This window comes from Rhinolophus sinicus, chromosome 17, assembly GCF_057876585.1.
Source record: "Rhinolophus sinicus isolate RSI-liver-muscle chromosome 17, RSI-T2T, whole genome shotgun sequence".
NCBI classification, from domain to species: Eukaryota; Metazoa; Chordata; class Mammalia; order Chiroptera; family Rhinolophidae; genus Rhinolophus; species Rhinolophus sinicus.
Window position 1 is genome coordinate 70,165,109 of NC_142517.1, and position 19,536 is coordinate 70,184,644.

General features: G+C 36.9%; 1 protein-coding gene across 4 annotated transcripts in view; it reads left to right on the top strand.

Annotated features, from left to right (window-relative positions):
- The window catches only part of BTLA (B and T lymphocyte associated), a 31,260-nt gene that overhangs the window by 8,802 nt on the left and 2,922 nt on the right, over positions 1-19,536 (top strand). For 3 of the 4 annotated variants that reach the window (XM_019734882.3, XM_074331957.2, XM_019734884.3), the window contains 4 exons: positions 6,671-6,979; positions 14,669-14,704; positions 15,855-16,013; positions 17,480-17,526. In XM_019734882.3, coding sequence (XP_019590441.3) covers positions 6,671-6,979; positions 14,669-14,704; positions 15,855-16,013; positions 17,480-17,526 — 551 coding nt within the window. The remainder of the gene's footprint in view (positions 1-6,670; positions 6,980-14,668; positions 14,705-15,854; positions 16,014-17,479; positions 17,527-19,536) is intronic. The other variant, XM_019734883.3, reaches the window with a different exon arrangement.

Consider the following 19,536-nt stretch of genomic DNA (forward strand, 5'->3'; position numbering starts at 1 on the left):
AGCCTTGCCCCAACAGCCACAGCTGAAGTGAATCTTCTGCACACCCATGAAAATGTGCACCTCCAGTGTGAGCTGCCGTAGCTGCCCTGGGCTGCCATGGGCTGCTGTGTGCTGCTGCAGGCTGCTGTGCTGCTTGCTGCAGGCTGCTGTGCTGCCGTGGGCTACCGTGTGCTGCCAGGAGTGGCTAGTGGCCAACGTGAGTGGCCAGCAACTAGCGTGAGTGGCCGGCAAGAGCTGCCGTGAGCTGCTGTGAGCAGCCAACCGATGACCAGCGACCCTCTGTCTCAGCAGGGTGGGGGAGCGCAAGGCTCATAACACCGGCATGGGCCAGGGAGCTGTGTCCTACACAACTAGACTGAGAAACAATGGCTTGAACCGTAGTGGGGGCGGGGTGGAGGCGGAAGAAGAGGGAAAAGAAAAGAAAAAATAAGAAAAGTGTGCACTGCTTTGCCATGTTATTTCATTCTCCCATTTGTCTAATACCTTTATTTTCCTCTGGAAGGCAAACCCCATGAAGACAGGCACTATGTCTTATTTATTCCAATACCCCTTAACAACTAGTATACAAGGTCCCTCTGAGCCTTGCTTTCAGCTCAGGTAAACTTGAAGAAAAAAAGAGTGGTAGATAGTAAATTTATTCCAGAAAAGAGACCTTGTTGTTAGTTAATCTTGTCCCACCAATTAAATGGTAAGTTCCTTGAGGGAAGGTCTTTGTAACTATCTAGTCATTTTTCACAATGCTGGCACAGAGGTATAGACTCCATTAAATATAACTGACTTATCCAAGTAAAGGGAAGTTAGAAGGCTGATACAGCCTATTAACTTTAGGGAGAGGATTCAACTTCTGGAAATAAGGGTTTCACTTGGCTTTTCTGCCCATGCCTCCTTGCTTTTTTGTCAGAAATCTAACCACATCTAGGTTTTACATTGTTAGGCACTTCCTTTTGGTAAGTATCTTATACTCTCTCATCAATTTTTTGAAAACCTCATCCTCATAACTGGCCTTTAGTTTACTTTCATTTTTATTCTGAATTTTTGGAGCAAACAAAGTAGGAAGTCTTAATGAGAACTTGCTTGAGGTCTCAGAGCAGTTATAAATATTCAAATATTCAGAGGTTCTGAAAAGTTCTTTGCGGGTCCCTTGTCTCCATCTGATTCCTGAAAACTCAGTCAGGTTACAATTATTTTGAGTAAGGATTGATGACATGTAAGCATAAATTATAGTGAGAAGTTTATTGGGTATTAGGAAATAGCTAAAAATGAGCATATTTGTGAAGGCAAGAGTGTAGAAAGAAAATGGAACATTATGTTAGTTAGAGCAATATGTGGAACAGAGGGCCAAGAGTTGTCCCCCAGTTCAATATCTGATTAGTCCTTAGCCCTCTTTGTCTTTAAAAGAGAATTTTGGCTATAATCTGAGTTATGCTTATGTCATTATAACCTATGATACTGTGAATCTATTCAAAAGAATGCTTGAATATGAGTGAAATCAATTAATGAGGGGCTATATTCTGAAACAGTAGTTCAAAACAGAGAAAAACAGAACCAAGAAAGAACTATAAGGATGTAGGAAAAGGAACTTAAAGAGAAAACAAACTTAAGACCATGTGCTTAGCCTTAACTCTACTGGAAAAATAAAAAGATATAAATCACTACAAAGTGTTTAACCAAAGGGAATCTTGGTTGATTTTTACTTATTTTGTTTTACCAGCACAGTCAATTCTGTAGTAGTAGATCATTATATGATTTATACACACTCATGATGTAACTGATGAAAAAGGTTAAGTAGGTGTCATAAATTGGTATCATTTCTCATGCTCCATTTATGCATGAGTCTCAAAAGAGACAGCATACTCCAGCAGTTATCAGAGAATGAATACTCCACATGAATGTATTATCTAAGTAATTGAATTTTGCCCCCTTGGAGGCCAAAACTTTTAAAAATTTTAATCATTTAAAAAATATTTCCATTGCAGTTGGGATACAATATATATTAGTTTTAAATTTACAGTATAGTGATTGGACATTTATATAACTTACAAAGTGATCACTCCAATAAATCTAATACCCATTTGACACCATAAATAGTTATTACAATATTGTTGACTATTTTCCTTATGCTTTACTTTACATCTATGACTATTACTATGACTATTTTATAACTACCAATTTATACTTCTTGATCACTTCCTCCTTGTCACTCAACCCCCCTCCCCCAAATCTGGCAACCATCAAAATGTACTCTGTACATATGAGTTTGTTTCTGTTTTGTTTGTTCAGCTATAGCCTGTGCACTGCCCACGGTCACTTGGCATGAGCTACAAAGCAATTCACAGATTGCTGCCAATCATGCTGTGTTTGGAGTTTCCTGGGAAAGGCTAAGCCACGAACTGAGGCAAATTTTGTTCTTTAGATTCCACATGTAAGTTAAATCATGTGGCATTTGTCTTTCTTAGTCTGACTTACTCCACTCAGCACAATATCCTCTAGGTCCATCCATGTTGTTGGAAATTGCAAGATTTTATTCTTTTTTATTGCTGAGTAATATTCTATTGTATATATGTACCACATCTTCTTTATCCATTTATCTATTGACGGACACCTAGGTTGCCTCCATATCTTGGCTATTGTAAATAATGCTGCAATGAACATATGGATTCACCTGTCTCTTTGAAGTAGTATTTTGGATTTCTTTAGATAAATGCCCTTCTGGGATTACTGGACCCTTCTTTGTCTCTTGCTATAGCCTTTGTTTTAAAGTCTGTTTTGTCTGGTACAAGTATTACTACCCCAGCTTTTCTTTTTTCCATGAAATATCTTTTCCATCACTTTACTTTCAGTCTACGTATGTCTTTCAATCTGAAGTGAGTCTCTTGTAGGCAACATATATAAGGGTCCTGTATTCTTATCCATTCAACCACCTTATCTTTTGATTGAAATATTTAACCCATTTACATTTAAAGTATTGCTGATAGATATATAGTTATGGCCATTTTACTATTCATATTTTAAATCTTTTTTTTTTTTTAATTCTTCATCTTCTTAAAGAAATCCCTCTAACCTTCCTTGTAATACTAGTTTGGTGGTGATGAACTCCTTTAGCTTTATTTTTGTCTGGGAAGCTCTTTATCTGTCCTTTCATTCTAAATGATAGCTTTGCTGGGTACAGTTTGCTGGGTACAATCTCGGTTGTAGGTCCTTACTTTTCATCACTTTGAACATTTCATGCCAGTCCCTTCTAACCTGCAAAGTTTTGCTGAGAAACCAGCTGACTGTCTTATGAGAGCTGCCTTGTTGGTAACTAACTGCTTATCTCTTGCTGCTTTTAAGACTCTCTCTTTGTCTTTAATCTTTGGTATTTTAATTATGATGTGTCTTGGTGTGGGCCTCTTTTGGTTTATCTTGTTTGGGACTCTGTGCTTCCTGGGCTTGTATGTATATTTCCTTCACCAGGCTAGGAAACTTTTCAGTCATTATTTCTTCTAATAGGTTTTCATGTTTTTGCTCTCTCTTCTCCTGCTGGTACCCTATGATGCAAATGTTGGTACACTCAATGTTGTCCCAGAGGCCCCTCAAACAATCCTAATCTTTTTAAATTCTTTTTATTTTCTGTTCTGATTGGGTGTTTTCTGCTTCCTTATCTTCTAAATTACTGATTCAGTTCTTTACTTCATCTAATCTACTGTTGATTCCCTCTAATGTATTTTTTTATTTCAGTTATTATATTCTTCATTTCTGACTGGTTCTTTTTTTATGTTTTCTACCTCCATTTTTATGTTTCCAATGGCTTTGTTGGAGTTCTCCCTGAGATCATTGAGCATCCTTATAACCATTGTTTTGAACTCTGCATCTGGTAGATTGCCTCTCCATTTTGTTTAGTTCTTTTTCTGGAACTTTGTTCTGTTCTTTCATTTGGGATGTTTGTGTCCTCATTTTTGGCTGCCTCCCTGTGGTTGTTTCTATGTATTAGGTAGGGGTCCTATGTCTTCCAGTCTTAGTAGAGTGGCCTTATGTAGTAGGTGTCCTGTGGGGCCCAATGGCACAGTCTCCCTGGTCACCTGAGCCAGGTGCTCCGGGTGTGTCACTTGTGTGGGTTGTGTGTGCCCTCCTGTTATAGTTGAGCCTTGGTTGTTTCTTGCATGTCAATGGAAGGGATTGACTCTCAGGCTGATTGTTTGTGAGGACTGGCCATGATTGCAGTGAAGGAGCTGTTGTGTAGGGGTTGACCCTATGGAGCAGGGTTCACTTTAGGAGGGTTCTTCCCAGTATTCCCTTTCAGTGTGTCATCCTCAGAGGAGGTTGGGTGGTGCTCCAGCATGGTCAGAAGCTGGCCAAAAGGTGTGCCAGCCCCAAGCCCTCCTGGCAGGGGCCCCACGTCAGGCCAAGTTCAGGTATAGCCTGTGCCCTGCCCAGGGCCATTTGGCATGAGCTACAAAGCAATTCACAGATTGCTGCCAATCATGCTGTGTTTGGAATTTCCCTGGAAAGGCTAAGCCACGAACTGAGGCTGGCTGCCATGAGTGCCAGATTTAGGGTTGCTCAGGAAGAAGTGCAGGACACACCAAAGACAGATGATGCTTGTTTTGGTTTTTAGGAAAGTCCAAAGCATAAATCAAGGTAGTGTACTTGTATGGCAAAGCCACTGGAAGCAGCTTGGATGGGGCTGCAATTTGGGTGGGGTGGTTTCTCAGAGAATCACCCGGGTGGAGAGACCAGAGTTAGCCAGTTTGATGGAAACTCAGATATGGAGGCCACCCGCATCTGCATGCTGGGTGAGGGGAGGGCTCAACAAAGAACAATGGCTTCTATCAGCACTTCTGTCTGGGAGAATGCTGCCCCTCCAGCCCTCGCCCTGAAGCCAGATAATTCAGTTCCTCTCTGTATGTCTCTTGTGCTTTTCAAGCTGCTGCCCCAGTGCTGGAGTTCAGAACAAATGAGTCCATGCACAGTCTCTTTAAGAGGAATGCCTGGAACTCCAGCTGCATTTCATCTCCCTCAGCCACAATCTCTGCTGGTTTTCACAGCCAGAAGTTGTGGGGACTTCGCTTCCTGGCATTGGAAACTGGGCTTGGGAGTCTGGTGTGGGTCTGGGACCCCTTGCTCCTCCAGGAGGACCTCTGCAACCAAGATAGTCCTCTCAATTTTTAACAATCACATGATAGTGTGGAACCAGCTCACTCTGCATCTCTGCCCCTCTTGCTAGTATCAAGGTGGCTTCCTCTGTATGCCGTTAGTTGTAGGACTTCTATTCAGCTAGACTTCAGGCTATTCTTCCTAAAACATTTTTCGAACTAATCATTCCTGATGAAATTCTTAAAAGAGATTAAATACTTCTTTGTTTCAAAAAAATGGGTAATATTAAATATAATTTAATGTTTTATTGTTGGTTCAATTTTATCATTATGAGTATAGTTATTACTCTGTGTTATATAACACAATTTTGCCCTCTGGGCTAATTAGGAAATGATAAAGGAATTGTAAGAATTATGAATAAAATGCGATAAATTTTAAATCTTGCAATATCTATTTTGCTTGCTTAAAGATTTATTTTTCATGTATTTTCATTCTCAGTTATATCTTAGTTGTTGAGGTTACCAGTAAATATTTTCATGATAAGTTTTGGGTAACAGAACTTATTCAATAATATAGGATATTTAAGAAATTGTTTCTTGGCTGCAAATTTTATATTCAATTGACAATTACTAACAGAATGTTCATAGAAGATGATAGAAAAATCTATTTCCAGAAAAATATATCTCCCCATCAAAACAAAAGGAGGCATATTTCCTGTGTGTTGAGCCAGTAGGCAGAACTTCCAAAAGAGGTAGATCACTGTTCTTCTTCCCAATTGGGAAAACATGAAAAATTCAAGTTATCTCAGATCATACTATTTTCAGATAGCATCTTGAGTTGCATGTCTCATACATGGAAAAAAGTCATGGAAAAAATTTCAAGGCAGAATTAAAGCCCTGAAAAACAAGTAAAAAAAGTTTCTAATGCCAAGTATTATAGGAAAATAGTTGTCTACAAAAATTCCTCTTTTCCACGTATTGGAATACACTAGAGCTAGTAATAGAAAATGTGATTACTGCTCATGAAACTACAGAGGAACAGTTAATAAATTATAGAGTAATGGACTCTAATATAAATTTAAATCTTGATTCTCATAATTATTAGCATATAACTTTAGTCAAATTATTTACTACTTCAGTTTCCTTATCTGTAAAACAGGGTTCATAATAACATATCATTTTTGTTGTGTGGATTAAATGAGTTAAAACATTTATGCATTTTAACAGCCCCAGGAATATAATAAGTAATTAACAAAAAATTGCTGTTATTATTTGCTACCTATTGTAATAGCTACAAAATAATAAAATAAGTAAAAATACAATAAAATATAATTTAATAATAAAAATATTACTAATATTTTGGAAATTGAGGAAATTATTTAACAATTGAGGAAATGATTTATCTGTTTTTTTTTCAACAAATATTTGTTATTTGCCTACTATGTATCAGACACTTTGCTAGTGAGGGTTAATTGCTGGAAAATATCTGGAAAAATGATAGAATCATGCTTGAGAAGTCTTTGGCGGAAACTGTTGAAGTGGCAAATATCTGGTCCTTCCAGAATAGATTTGATTTTAAGTTTGTTTTCATCTTTCAGGGGACAAATCATGTGAACAACTTTATGTTAAGAGAAAGTCCATGAACGTCACAGCAGGGGATTCACTTCAACTGGAATGCCCTGTGGGACACTGTACTAACAAATCTAATGTGACCTGGTGCAAGTTCAAAGAACAAAGGTGTTTAATTCTTGGGCATAGAAACATGACTTGGGAAGACAGGAAGAACACTTCTGTTTTTATTCTGCATTTTGATCAAGTGCTGGCTAGTGACAATGGATCATACCGCTGTTCTTTAAACGCTTCATCTGGACTCTTGGAAAGCCATTCAATAACCATTTATGTGACAGGTGAGTTCTAGACACCAAGACTGTCTAATGTTTGTCTCATTATGTTTCAAGGAAAAGGAGAACCCAGATTCTCAAGTAATTATGTTAGACACTGAACTTATATAAAACATTAGAACACTTCCACAACTCACAAACTGTGACATGTGTACACATACATGTGTGCACGTGTATGTGTATATATGTTTTGAGGTGAGTTAATTAGAGCAGAGTAGAGAAAATATAATGAAAGTTATTGCTTTTGCCTTTAGAGGGTATACAATTTATTTAATAAGTCCAAAAGTAGATCACTGAAATATGGGAAAAATTACAAAATGAATACCAATAGTAGTAGATAGCATTCTATTCTCTGTCCTTGTTTTTTCTTGTCTTTTTTTTCTTCCATTTTTCTGTCCTTGATTTTTAGTGATAATAATTACTTGAAGTTATGTTTGTAGTGCTCAGAAAATTATACACTTGTTAATAGTTCATATTTTTCACAGAAGGCAAACAGAACACAAATAACCTGACTCCCTGATGAGTTTTGGGACTATTCATAGACTTAGCTGTCTCCCCAAACCCTCTCCAGAGGACCTCAATAGGCTCAAACAGCAAAGAAAACACAGATTGAGGTTAAGTTGGGTAAAACCAAGTTAAATGAAACATGAAAAAGGAAAGAGTGGAGTAAAAGAGAGTAAAAAAATATTTGGTTTATGAAAATCCCAAAGCTAGTATCAAACTCAGTGGTGAGAGATTGAAAATTTTCCCCCTAAGAACAGGAACAAAATAAGAATGTCTGCTTTCCACATCTTTTCAACCTTGAACTGCAAGTTCTAGCCAGAGCAATTAGGAAATAAAAAAAATAAAAATAAAAACATCCAAATTGGAAAGGAACCAAGTAAAAATCTTTATTCACAGATGACATGATCTTATGGGGAGAAAATTCTTAAAAATCCACAAAATCTACAGATTAGCTAGAGCTAATAAATGCATTTGACAAGTTGTATGATCAAAAGAAAAATCAGTAATATTTCTATATAGTCCCATTCATTTATTTTTCTTTTTACTGCCTTTGAGGTCAAATTCATAAAATCCTCTATGAGACCAACATCTATAAGGTTGATACCTATGTTTTCTTCTATGCAATTTATCATTTCAGGTCTTATATTTAGGTCTTTGATCCATTTTGAATTAACTTTGCTGTATGGTGACAGATAGCAGTCTAATTTCATTCTTTTGCACATGGCTTTCCAATTTTCCCAGCACCATTTACTGAAGAGGATTTCTTTTCTCCATTGTGTTTTTGGCTTCTTCATCAAAAATTATTTGCCCATCCATATGTGGGCTTATTTCTGTGTTCTCAATTCTGTTCCGTTGTCAATACCATGCTGTTTTGATTATTGTCATTTTGTAGTAAAATTTGAAGTCAGTGTATGTGACACCTCCTGCCTTGTTCCTTTTTCTCAGGATTGCTTTGACTATTCAGGATCTTTAGTGATTCCATGCAAATCTGATGACTTTTTAAATATATTTTTTTCAAAATATGCCATTGGGATTTTGATGAGGATTGCATTAAATCTGTATATTACCAAAAAGCTTCTGTACAGCAAAAGAAACCATCAGCATATCAAAGGGGCAACCAACTGAATGGGAGGAGATATTGGCAAACAAAACCTCCAATAAGGGGATAATATCCAAAATATAAAAAGAACTCATGCATCTCACCAACAACAAAAAAACAAACAATCAAATTAAAAGTGGGCAGAAGACCTAAAGAGACACTTCTCCCAAAAAGACATACAAACAGCCAGCAGATATATGAAAAGATGCTCAACTTCACTCGCTATTGGGGAAATGCAAATCAAAACCACAATGAGATACCACTCCATACTTGTTAAAATGGCTATTATTAATAAGACAAGTAACATCAAATATTGGAGAGGTTGCAGAGAAAAAGGAACCCGCATACACTGCTAGTGGGAAGGTAAATTGGTACAGCCACTAGGAAAACAGTACAGAGATTCCTCAAATAATTAAGAATAGAATTACTATATGATCCAGCAAACCCTTTTCTGGATATCTACCCCCAAAATCTGAAAACATTTACCTGTTAAGACATATGTACCCTTGTGTTCATTGCAGCATTATTCATCATGGCCAAAACATGAAAACAAGTAAAGTGTCCTTCAACAGATGATTGGACAAAGAAGATGTGGTACATATATTCAATGGAATATTACTAGGCCATAAAAAAGATGAAATACTGCCATTTGCAACAACATGGATGCATCTTGAGATTATCATGCTAAGCAAAATAAGTCAGAAAAAGTCGGAACATATGGTTTCACTCATATGTGGGATATAAAACTGAAAGCAACAAATAAACATGACAAACAAACCAAAACTAATAGTTTAGTGGTTACCAGAGGGTAAGTGGGAGATAGGAGAGATAGAAGAGTGTAAAGGGGGTCAAATATAGAAGGAGAACTGACTCTGGGTGGTGAACACACAATGCAATATACAGATGATGTATTATAGAATTGTATACTTGATACATATATAATTTAATTAACCAATGTCACCCCAATAAATTTAATGAAATAAATAAGTAAAACAATAAAAATCAGTAATATTTGTATACACTAGTAATGAACTAGCAATCTGAAAAGGAAATTAAGAAAACAATTGCATTTAGAATAGCATCAAAAAGAATAAAATAATTAGGAATACATTTAACCTAGAATGTGCAAGACTTATACACTGAATAAAACATGGCTGAAAGAAATTAAAGATGTAAATAAATAGAAAGACAACCCATGTTCACAGATTAAAAGATTTAACATTGTTAAGATGGCAGTAGTTCCCAAAGTGATCTACAGATTCAATGTAATCTCTATCAAAATCCCAACAACCTTTTATTTGCAGAAATGGAAAAGCTGATTCTCAAAGTCATGGAATTGCAATGAGCCCAGAATAGACAAAAAAAAAAAGAGAGTTATAAAAGAAGAACCATATTGGAAGACTCAACACTTCCCTATTTCAAATCTTATTACAAAACTACAATAATAAAAACTGTGGTACTGGCTTTAGGAAAAATATGTAGATCAATGAAATAGAATTGAGAGTCCAGAATAACCCATACATCCTTGGTCAATTGATTTTTGACAAGAATGCCAAACCATTCAATGGGAAAAGAATAATTTGTTCAATAAGTGATACTGGGACAATTGGATATCCACATGTAAAAGAGTGATTTGGATCTCTACCTCACACAATTAGAAAAAAAAAGTAAAAATGGATCTTGTTTAAATATAAGACCTAAAACTATAAAATCTGTATTTATATAAAACTATATATGTTTCTTTAGAAGACAACATAGAGCAAATTTTCATGATCGTGGATTTTTCAATCGTTTTTTAGATTGATATCAAAAGCATAAGCAACAAAAGGAAAAAATAGATAACTTATATTTATCAAAATTAGAAAGTTTTCTGCATCAAAGGACACTATCAAGACAGTGAAAAGACAACATACAAAATGTGAGAAAATATTTACAAATCATATATCGAATAAGGGATGAGTGCCTAGAATAAATAAAGAATTCTTACAACTCTACTACGAACATGCAATTCTTAAAAATAGGCAAAAGATTTGAACAGACATTTCTTCAAAGAAGATATGTACAAGTAAATGGCCAGTAAGCACATGAAAAATGCTCAGTGTCAGTAGGCATCATGGAAATGCAAATCAAAACTATGATAATACTACTTCACAGTCTAGAATTAAAAAAATAATAATAAAGTAAGTGCTGGCAAGGGTGTGAACAAATTAAAACCTTTATACATTGCCAGTGGGAATGTAAAATGGTGTGACTACTTTGGAAAACAGTCTGGCAGTTCTTGAAAAGGTTAAACATAGTTGCCACAGACACAGCAATTCCATTCTTAGGTAATTACTCAAGGGAAATGAAAATATATGTCCATAAAAAACTTGTACATGAATGTTTATAGCAGCACTATTCACAACAACCAAAAAATGGAAACAATCCAAATGTCCATCAACTGATAAATGGATAAAGGAAACATGGTAAATCATATAATGGAATATTATTCTATTATTCAGTTATAAATGGAATGACGTACTAATACGTTCTATAGCGTAGATGAGCCGCCAAAACATTATGCTAAGTAAAAGAAGGCAGATACAAAAGATCACATATTGCATGATTCTGTTTATATGAAATACCTAAAATAGGTAAATACATAGAGTAGAAAGTGATCAATGGTTGCCAGGGACTGGGAAAAAAGGAGAATGGGGAGTGACAGCTTAACGGGTACACGGTTTCTTTTTGGGGTGATGAAAATGTTCTAAAACTTGGTAGTGGTGATGGTTGCACAACACTGTGAATACCTTCAACGCCACTGAATTGTTCACTTTAAATGATTAAAATAGTAAATTTACTTTGTATTCATTTTAACACGTAAAATATATTTGGATCAAAGAATATTACCCTTTAATTATAAGAAATAAGATGGAGTTTCTTTGGTGGCCCATACACTGACCTTGAAGGTTATCACAAAAGAGATTTCAAAAAGGTATGGTACATGTCTGAAATCTACATGCAGTCTCATACAGTTACTTCTTCTATGGCTACCATTCACTTGACTGCTTACATTGTGTGTGTGTGTGTGTGTGTGTGTGTGTGTGTGTGTGTGTGTTTAATTAATTTATTACTTTATATGCACAGTTTGGAGTCAGTCTTTAAATTCTCTTAAAGTAGTCCAATGAAGGAATCCACTTAAAATTCCTTTAAAATTCTTTAAATCACTCTTAAATCCCTTAAAGCAGGCAAATAAGGGAATACATAGTATTCTGGTGTTAACTCAACTCTCTAGAATGAAGTACAGAACTGTAGAAGGAATTTATGGTAGAGTTGGAGACTCGGCTTTTGCAAATTTGGGGTCAAACTCAATGCTGGTTGCCTGTGATCAACCGTGCACTGGTTTATAAATCTCTTTAGAATGGTGCACTGGTTTATAAATCTCTTTAGAATGGAAGTTGTGTTTTAAACATGTTTGCTTCTCTACGAATAGATGGCGTAGTGTCTGGCACATAGTGGGTGCTCAATAAAGATTTATTTGTAAATGAATTAAATAACATAATCTATGTGAAGTAAAAAAAAAATGCCTTTAACAACTTGGAAAAGCCTATATTGAGGATGTATGGAATGAATGCTTTCTGGAGAGAACTGCATTATTAATTCACATAATGAGATAAAATATTGAGTTTTTAAAGAATTAATAATACCTTTTTATCTGGCAAAATAAATGACAAAAATAGGCAAAACTTGCAAAAACATTATTTCCAGGACTACATTAAATATACTATTAAATATAAAATAATTAAGTACTACTAGATAATTTATATTACATATATGCATTTAATGTATAATAAAATTAAATGTACTGACATCAAATTCACCTCCCTTGGAAGACAGTCTTCTTGTGTAATACAGCCTTTCTTCATGGGAACCAATCCACTTCTGTATAATAAGGAAGAATTTAGTCAAATGACTTTCCATATTTGGGTCCTTCCATGACCACTATAGATGGTTGTACAGTTTGTAAAATGCCTGTTCTAAGGATCAAGTGGAGGCTGAAATTAAGACTAATAATCTCTCCCTTATGGAATGGGGGCTGGGGGGGGTGGCGCTAACTTCAGTGGAAAGGGAGGCAGCAGTCCCTTTTAACCCCTGTGCCCTGAGGGAATGTGCTTATTAGGCTCAGACTGGGACAAAGGGTGTGAAGGGTGAAGTGGTCTGAAGGAAAGTCCAAGAACTGAGTTGGACACCTTAAGGGCCTTTTACGTTTCTCTTTGATGATTTCTACTCTCCCAATTCCTGACGTTCCTTCCTTTGTTGTCACTCCCTTTCTTATCACTTTGTTAATACTCCTGATCCCTATTGGGAATTCTCCAGGACTTTGCTTTGGTCTTCTACTCTTATCTGTCAATAACTTTCCACTGTGATTCGTTCCCTCCTACAGCTTTTGTGAGCATCTCAGACTTCCATTACAATTGATTGTATGGACTCCTTGTCTTTAGTGTTTTCCAAATCTGGTCCATGTCAGCCAAAAATCTTCCTGATACACTTAATGTTCCTAACAGGCTTCATTCGTAATATCACTCTTTTATTGAGTCCCCTGCAGAGCATCCCCAGTGCTTATAACATTAGGCTCACATTTGTCAACAAGCATTCAAGACCTTTCATAGTCCATCCCCACCTACCTTTATGGATTGTTTCTGGATTCCACATAGAAATTCTCACCTCCAGCCTAACAGCCTTTCTTGCCATTGCCATGTCTTCAGCATTCCTTCTTATGCTGTTCCCACCACTCATGAGGCACTCATTCATCTGCCGCCACCTATCAAAATTCTACCCCTCCTGTCAAGCCCAGCGCACTTCCCAAGTTCTTAGTGAAGACTTCTATGTTCACCCTTGGGGGAGTGATTTCTCTTTTCTAGCAATTTTTATGCCATCTAAGTTCTGTGCCTCTCAATTACCGCACAGCTCCTTGTACTGTAGTCATGTATGGAAATGTGTTTATTCCCATCAAGGATTTCACTGTCCTGGGAAGCAGACACTGTGCAATAGTTCTCTAGGTCATCTCTGCTTCCCTCACTAAAGACAAATGAATTGTTTTGGAATTGGCTTTGAACTGGGTGTGGATTTTCCTTTCATGAAGTAATGAAAACAAACAACAGGGAAAGGATCAAAGAAAAATTCCTCCTCTCTCATTCCTGGGTGTATTTCATGAGCTAAGTATGAGGTGAGGAGAAAAATATACCCTGAAACTATATTTAAAGACCACCCTTTTCATAAATACATTTTGGAGGTATGATAAAAAGAAATTTCATTTTCTCCCTTTGAAATATCTTTCTTAGGGGGTACTGGAATTTTCCTACAGTTGTATCTGACTCTCAATTGCTTTTTACATTCAAGTTAAGAATTATCTACATAAGAACAGGCATATGGAGCGTGGACACTTTTAAGAAAGCAATATTTTTCTAGAATGAACAAATGCACTTTGCAAAGCAAAGTTCCGGAGGGAAAGTTGACTGAGCTGGGAACGAGTCACTGGAACACACAATGGCCTGCAATTCCATCCTCCCCAATCTGGCTTTGGTCAGTTCCTGATTTGGAAGTTCACAGACAAGTGGTCATTGTTTTAGCAGGAAAGCGAGGGTGGTACAAGTAGGCAGGAAGTGAGAAACACAGTCTCGGTTTCAGAATGAGTACCCAGGATATCATCGAAAGCATCCTTTCATTTTGTCTTTCCACATTCACTTGGAATACCTGCTGAATGTGTGTCTTGTTATTCTAGGTACCAGAAGATGTCATACAGGCTATATTGTGTCCTTATGCTTAAGGAATGGGAAAGAGAGAATCAAAGCAGACAAATGAAGGTTGTGTTGTATTTACACAGTCTTTTTTGAGCCTCAGAATAAATCCAGGAATTTACTTTATGTCCATGATCTCCAAGTAATCTACAAATCACTCAAGTTGCCTTTTGCTGGATTATTGGATTCTCTGTTAGTGTGCAAATAAATGCAGGAGTCCTCTCAGTACTAGCTCTGATTTTGGACATAACTGAGTATATGCTTGCATTATTTTCACAACCAAATTCAGTATCTATCTATGTTTTTCTATTTCAGAACGCACTCAAAATTATTCCGAACATCCTCTAATAAGTAAGTATCAAGCTAGTCAAATAAAATTAAGGAAACTAGATTGTTTGATGGTGGGAGAAATAGTAAAAGTTGGATTTCCTTGAGTGGGTTTGTTTGTATTAGGTTATCTGTTGTAGAAAATTTAGTTCCTATTCCTATCCATACCCCTCCCCCAAACAGCTGTGTCTGTCACCCTTGGCAATGACTTGGCTGCTTGCCCAATCTAAATAGCAGCTGTAGCATGAACAATACAACATGTGTTACCACTCTGAATTTCCAAACCACTTTAAGCCCAGCTCCAGTAACTCCTGATCACCTTTACCTCAAAATCAAGCATATGGAGAAGCTAATATATAACTATGCTAATATATTTAGAAACAAAGCTTTGCTACATAAAAAAATTCAACCCCAGTACAAAATTAAAGATATATGATGCATTCTGATAGTTTCTATTCTGTATTGTTTCATTTTTTGATATTATTTGTGATCTATTAAATTGTTTCATGACCCACAAATAAGTTGCAACCTACATTGGACAAACAAGGCCTTGATGCATGGTAATATTGATCAAAAGTAATGAGCATCAGCTATATGACCAGCATACCATATTTGGAAATACCAAAGATATATGGAATTATCAAAAATATTTGGTATTTGGAGATACCAAAGAGTTATGAGACAATGAGAAAGCATTGTGTTCAAGGAACTTGAATTTAGTATCAGAAACATGTTGACTTAAGTCCGAACTGCCACTCACTAACTGTCTGACCTTGGGCAAGTCTTGCAACAATAATACTCTTCTCAAGGCATGGAACTAGATAAAAATAATGGCTTCCTTACTTTTCTTAAGTGATAAATATGAGAGTTAAATAAGACAATGTGAATGAAAGGCCTTGGTGAAGTGCTTTCTGAGAGCTTTATGGATATTGTTTTACAGGGGATTTACCCTAGCAGAACAAGAATTTTTGGAAAAGATAAATTATAACCCAGACCCACTCACACATGCTCAGCTATAAAGAGAAGGGTGAGAGTACTGAGAACTGGGGTTCTTAGGGAAGGCCTACTGGAAGGGAAATGGAGGCATCAGCTAGAAATCTCCTTCATTCAAGTTCTAACAATGTAGAAGGTGTTGGGGATCCTACTATATCTCAGATTTCCTAATTGTCTTTAGCATTGACTAACATTTCAGATACAGCCAGTGCCCCAGGACCAGCCCCCATGGAAAATATGGGGGGCAGACAATGGATCCTTTACGGTTTGATTCCTTTGGGAGGATTGCCTCTACTCATTACCTGTTTCTACCTATTCTGCTGCCTGCGAAGGCACCAAGGTGGGTTCCATCTTCCCTCTGCTGCTCTGTGCCACACATTTGGGTTCAATTACTAGGACTGACATATTTTTAGTTGGTTCCTGTTGTTTTCTTTCCCAATATTCTGCAATAAACCAAGGATAATGATTTCCTGGGGGATAACTCATCCTTCCACCAAAAAGCCAAATAGATTAATTCAGGTTCGCTCTAGTCATGGTGAGGCATGCTCACCACAGCATAGTGCACCAGCCAAGAATTGTGGTAAGGAGGGAACATTACTGGGGCTTACTCATTCTGCTTGCGTAAGTCTTAGGTTTGTGTGAAAAGCTCTTCTAAACTTCAAAAGTGTTGAAAGGGAGGTTGAAATAATCTCTCAGATTAACATGTCAGTCATACATACCATTGTCTAAATGAAGATCCAATGTCCTCAGAAGAAATTCATATGCTTGTACTTTCTGTTGCCATTACAAACACATGCTTAAACTGAACCCTCACCCAACAATAATACATTTGAAAAATGTGGGTTTTGCCATAATGGGTGAAGTATGATATTTTAAAAACAATTCCCTTTTGCTTTTGTAAGAATTCCTTCAATGTCATGAGGAAATACTTAAACACAGTAAGAGACAGATGTATGGAAAACTGATCTAGCTCTGGTCTAAACCACCATAGTTCTCTCTTTCTCTCTCTCTCTTTCTTCCTCCCATCCCTTTCCCCACAACAGTAGCCTCAGTGTAGCTATAAACACTAAGCTAAACAGAGAAACTCTTATTTTTGCCATGAGAGAAATCTTTGCCTGGGCAAAAGTACTTCTGGTGTTTTGTGGTGAGAACATCCAAAACCCCAGAAACTTCTCAGAATACTGAGGGGAATCTTCTGTAACCTTAACTTCACATCTGCAACTCCAAGGATCTTTCCATGGTTTCTCTCCAGATTTCACCACCTTTCCTGATGCTGTTGGAACTTCTCTCAGAACTTCAGAAAGAGAGTCAGGGATAAATCCTTTGATTTACCACATCCAAAGGGAACTGGGCAGTAGTAGAGCCTGGCTATGTAGGTGACAGGCCAGCAGTGTGTCGGGCATTGAGTATAGAATGTCCCCAGAACAAGGAATTCCAGCCTTTTTAAAGTCGAGTACCAGATCCTGCCCTTTCCCCTTGAATATGCCAGAGGCATCTCTGGAGTGAGAGGTGAACAACCAGTGAACAAAATGGGCAGCATGAGTTTTCACAAACTGATGTGCGTGTGCCACGCTAGTCACAGCAAATAAACAAACCGAAACTAATAGTAACACTGTCACTGGCATGCAAGTGGGAGGGTGTGAGTGGAGGGGCCTTCCACTTCTGCTCCAGGGACTGAAGTTCAACCTAGCAATATGATTCCAGAGCCCATATTCTTACCATAACCCTAATTTACAGCAACTTGTAGAAGAATTTTGTGTGGTCCTTTACTCCCTTTGGTTTCTTATTTTTCTTTTTGAATTCCAGGGAAACAAAAGAAGTCTTCAGATACAGAAGAAAGGGAAATTAATCTGGTATGTTTAATGTATCTGTTAAAACAGATACAATCTATGTTATCTTACTATTTATACATTTTTTAAAGTTAATTCTCTGCAATACTGACCATGTGCCAGGCACTGTTCTAAGTGCTATATATATTGACTTATTTTTAAAAATGTGTTTTTTTTTACATTCACCTCCATCTGCTGCAAAGATTCTTCAGGATTAACAAGTCTCAAAATAAGTGGTCCTTTAGAAGAGCATGGGTGGCAGTGTAGACTCTAGGCAGAAAACCCAAACTGAGCCGCATAACCTTGGCACTGCTCTTGGCCTGTTATGTGACTTCAGGCTATTCATTTATTCTTACAAAAATACCTTACAGTCTTTCTGGAAGACAGTTGAGAGTTAATGAAAGAATGAACCATAAATAACCATAAAATGGGGTGTGAATCGCACAAGCAGATAAAGAAGCATGATCACAGACCTAGTTACTATATGCAAAAGTGAGTGCCTCATAATGTGTGTGGGCTCATCAAGACCTCCCAGAGAAGGAGAGGGTGTTTTGGAGGCAGTGCCATTTTCCTACAAGTTCTTGGCTTTATAACCTAAGGCCTTTCTTTTGAGTTCCTTTGTGTATAAACATTGGGACTCAAAAATGAATACAACATGAGGCAATATATTTCTGAAAAATTTTTTTATGAAACTCTAATTAAAAACAAATACTAGGGCCGCCGGGTGGCTCAGTTGGTTAGAGTGCAGTGCTCACAACACCAAGGTCGCCAGTTTGATTCCCACATGGACCAATGAGCTGCGCCCTCCACAATTAGATTGAATAAAAAATGACTTGACTTGGAGCTGAGCTATGCCCCCCACAACTAGATCGAAAACAACGACTTGACATGGAGCTGATGGGTCCTGGAAAAACACACTGTTCCCCAATATTCCCCAACAAAAAATTAAAAACATAAACAAAACCAAATACTATAGTCATAAATGAGGTACTGCAAAGGAACGTGTGTGTGTTTCAGTAAACCAGAATTGAGATAAAGATGTTTGAAAGTTTCAGAAATGCCAGGCACATATAGCCAATAATTCTACATATAATATTAAATAGCACTCATCATTCCCTACCAGTTGCCTAATTTTAAATCAAATCAGATACATTCAACTTAATAAACGGGTATTAAGTTTTTAGTAAGTGTTAGTAGGCATCATTGTGATGTGTGCTAAGGCTTTGTTTACTCAAGGAGGGAAATTTTCTTAAATACTATTTTCTTTCTTCCTATAATGAACAATAACAGCAAACTACATACTGTTACAACCAGGCCTGGAAGCTATGAAACCATTTAAAACAATAATCTAAATAATTTACCGAGCAAATAAAGCCCAGGTTGGTTAAAATGTAGTCATATTTCTTCCTGTATAAACTGGGCAAATTATTTATGATTTGAACTTGAATTCAAAAGAAGTTTTTCTGTGCAAACAATTATTTGGGAATTTTGTTTTAAGATGCTCATATCTTTCACAGGAATTCACAGCTTTGACTTATCAAACATTTCATAAAATAAAGAGATGCCATATTAGGTCTTTGAGACTAAAGATTTCTTAAGAAGGAACTTGTATGAGAACCATGGAACAGAAATTCAAAGTAGAGAAAAGAACTGGTAAAAATATAAAGCCAAATTTCTCATCTTATTCCATCTTGGTCCTTTGAGAGTATAAAAGTGTTTGTATACTAAAAACCACTGAATTGCACAGTTAAAAAAGTGAATTTTAAAGTATGCAAATTATACCTCAATACATTTTTTTTTTTAAGTGCTTTGTAAACTGTAAAGTGTCAGACACACATAGAATAGGACAGCTGCTTTGGTGTTTGTCATCTCTTCCCACCCCAGCACGGTGTACTGGCCTTGCGACACCACCCACTTGGATGAGGTGCCCACAGGATAGGTTCAGCCACAGAGCATCGTATTTTCTTTCATCCCACTCATTCTAACACAGTTTTCCATGGAAACAAGCCATCTTTCAGGAAGGAGCCAGGTAAC